This window comes from Lactuca serriola, chromosome 8 (genome assembly GCF_051521515.1).
Source record: "Lactuca serriola cultivar US96UC23 chromosome 8, Lser_US96UC23_V15, whole genome shotgun sequence".
In the NCBI taxonomy this organism is placed as follows: Eukaryota; Viridiplantae; Streptophyta; class Magnoliopsida; order Asterales; family Asteraceae; genus Lactuca; species Lactuca serriola.
Window position 1 is genome coordinate 255705442 of NC_136415.1, and position 3442 is coordinate 255708883.

General features: G+C 33.5%; 1 protein-coding gene across 1 annotated transcript; it reads left to right on the forward strand.

Moving 5' to 3' along the window:
• Window positions 1-1183: 1183 nt before the first annotated feature.
• On the forward strand, window positions 1184-3061 carry LOC145068874 (isoleucine N-monooxygenase 1-like). Its single transcript, XM_079015842.1, has 2 exons — window positions 1184-2203; window positions 2368-3061. The coding sequence occupies exons 1-2, from the start codon at window positions 1205-1207 to the stop codon at window positions 2998-3000; spliced, it is 1632 nt and encodes a 543-aa protein (XP_078871968.1). The 5' UTR covers window positions 1184-1204; the 3' UTR covers window positions 3001-3061.
• The last annotated feature ends 381 nt before the right edge of the window (window positions 3062-3442 follow it).

The following is a 3442-nucleotide window of genomic DNA, read 5'->3' on the forward strand; positions in this document are numbered from 1 at the left end:
CATGGATCATTCTTGCAATCCATTCAATACTTAAAGTCATGAGGAACGCTAAGGAAGGGACAAAATGGAGGGTTGCTCATGTCCTAATTTTGTTTTGAAGGCCCGCTTATTATTATTATTATTATTATTATTATTATTATTATTATTATTATTATTATCCTCACTAATAAATGAAGGTTTTTTTTGCCACTTGTCAAATTCTCAAGAGTTTTGTCACATGTAATTTTGTGAGAGTTTTAGAATTATTATTTTCCACTTGTCATTTTTTGGGAATTTCCATTTTTTAAAAATAAATTTCCATAAAATTCTAATGAGTTTTACAAGGAAAGATAATCATTCTATTAATTTGATAATAAAGTCTCATAAATGTTTTAAAGAATATTTGATTTCTTTTATAAATGTTCCTAAAAATTATATTATGTTTAATTATTGATATTAAATTTTTATCTTTAATAAACCCGTGTAGTACACGAGTTTCACACCTAGTTATCTACTATAATAAATGAAAGTTTTTTTTTGCCACATGTCCTCTTCTCATTCATTTGGACACATGACATTTCCTAGAATTTTTAAATTTTTTATTTTCCACTTGTCATTTTATTATATTTTTCATTTTATTAAATTAAAATTTCACATTTAATGTGTAAGGTAATATATATGTAAAGTATTTATTAGAAAGAGTTTATATATATAATGTATTCAATACATTAAAAGTCTTATTAATTTTAATAATTCAAAATTTTTCTCATTTTTCTTATAAATTCAAACTTTTCAAATTGTTATATATATATATATATATATATATATATATATATATATATATATATATATATATATATATATATATAAAAACCCATCTCACACCTAATTATTAATATTATGTGCTACAATGAGTTTTTTTGTGGCTCATCCCGAGTATTTGAAGAAAATCCTCTGGACCGGGCCCATGCTTAAAGTTAATAGAAAATTAAAATTTAAAGTTTATGAAATAGGTATAATAACTAGGATGTTGATTGTATTTGTTTAAGGCCCCTTTTCTTTTCGGTATGTAATCTGAGTTTCTCCGAACTTTTCTTGGTTTTTATTTATTTGTTTTCCCAATATTAAAGTAAAATACAAAAATATTTGCTCTATAAAATACCTTAGAATTCGTTGCACCAAGTTAAATCATAACCATTGCTCACCCGATTGTGCATTGCAATTCATGAATAACGTCGTCCCAGTACTCGGGATCGCCTGCAACATGCTTCCCAATTCAATACCAACTCTTTCATCGTCATTAACAACCCCTCTTGCAGTGATCATCACCATTATCCTCTTCTTATTCGCCATGTTTATTAGAAACAAACCTCCATGCCAACATCCACTGCCACCCGGTCCAACCCCTTTACCTTTCATCGGATGCTTCATCCAAATGCTCTTAAATCGTCCAACTTTCCGTTGGATCCATAAACTCATGACCCAGTTCAAGACCCCAATCCTTTGCATCCGGCTAGGACCATCTACGCATGTTATTGCAGTCTCCTGTCCAAACCTAGCATGTGAGTTCTTGAAAAAGCAAGATGAAGTATTTTCTTCAAGGCCTGTCATACTATCAGCTGATCTGGTAAGTGATGGCTATCTCATAACCAGTTTGTCCCCTTCTGGGGAACAATGGAGAAAGATGAGAAAAATGTTGATCCAGGTCGTCCTATCATCATCAACACACAAATGGCTCCAACCCAAAAGAGACGAAGAAGCCAATCACTTGCTTAGGTATATTTGCAATCAAATAGAGAAACAAGATACCACAACTAATGGAGGGTTAGTAAATATTCGACTCACGACCCAACATTTTTGTGCAAACTTGATAAGAAAGATGGTTTTTGGGACAAGGTTCTTTGGGGAAGGAATGGAAGATGGGGGGCCAGGTGAAGAAGAAACTGAGCATGTCACGTCTGTTTTGACCTTGCTCAAGTATCTTTATGCATTTTCCATCACTGACTATTTCCCATGGTTGGGAGGCAAGGCAGATTTTGATGGCCATGAAAAGATCTTGAGGACTGCCATCCAAAGAGTTCGTAAGTATCAAGATCCATTGATCGATGAACGAATTCAAATGTGGAATGATGGACTGAGAAAGGTAAAAAATGATTTGCTTGATGTTCTTATCAACCATGGAAGCCCTAAGCTCACATCAGAGGAGATCAAAGCCCAGATTATAGTAAGACTCGGCATGCATTTCCAAGTAACTTTTGATTATTTGATTTAAACAACGTAGAATTTTTTTTCAACAATCTCTTGTATATAAAGGAGGTTCTTAAGATTTTCATTTAATTGTAATATTACTGAGTCTTTTTTTTTTTTTTATGTTTTGACTGATTTTAGGAACTAATGATAGCCACGATTGATAATCCCTCGAATGCAATAGAGTGGGCGATGGCAGAGATGCTCAACGAACCAACAATTCTAAAGAGAGCAGTTGCGGAACTGGACCATGAGGTAGGTCGCCACCGGTTGGTTGAAGAGCGAGACCTTCACAAACTGAATTACATAAAAGCATGCATCAAGGAGGCCTTCAGGCTTCATCCTTTCTTACCTTTCAATCCACCACATGTTTCAATCATGAATACAACTGTTGCTGGCTACTTCATACCGAAGGGTAGTCATGTCTTGCTTAGTCGTCCTGGGCTGGGAAGGAATCCAAATGTGTGGAAAGATGCATTGACGTTTGACCCAGATCGACATCTTGGGTCAGAAGGGAAGCAAGTGGTTCTATCAGATAATGAGCTGAGGATGGTTTCGTTTAGCACTGGGAGACGTGGCTGTCCAGGAGTGGTGTTGGGGTCAACAATTACGACGATGATGTTAGCAAGAATGCTTCAAGCGTTCACCTGGGAGGTGCCACCTAATGAGTCGGGGATTAAGCTTGTGGAAAATCAAGATGACCTCAGCTTGGCTAAGCCACTTTTAGTGGTTGCTATCCCACGGCTACATCAATCTCTCTACCCAAAATTTTGAATGGAATAAAAATTTCTTTCTATTTTGGATGGTTAAAATATAAAGTAATGTTTTTAAATTGACAAAGTAAATATGTTGATGATTTAAAATAAAAATATGCTTTTGTTTTGAATTAAAAATGATAATGTAGTGTTTGTGTTTCAACGGTTTGGAAATAAATCCACATCCACTAAAAAGAATTATAAACGTTTATAATTTCGTTGAATATTCAGCTAGTATCATCGTCTAGATAAATAACAAATCTTTATTATTATTATTATTATTTTTTTGTAAATCTATGTATACCATGTTTATGTATATGTGAGTTGAACAGAATGGGGGCTCAACGATTGTGACCGGTGGCATGAATATATACAGTTTTTGTATTTGTATATATTATAGAATTTATATTTGTATATATTATAGAATTGGTTATTACATGTGTAAATCATTGATGAAAAAG

Excerpts from the sequence above, each read along its gene's own strand:
- LOC145068874 (XM_079015842.1), top strand. The coding sequence starts at position 1,205 with ATGAATAACGTCGTCCCAGTACTCGGGATCGCCTGCAACATGCTTCCC. Across the intron at positions 2,204-2,367 it reads AGATCAAAGCCCAGATTATA|GAACTAATGATAGCCACGAT; the intron begins GTAAGACTCGGC and ends GACTGATTTTAG.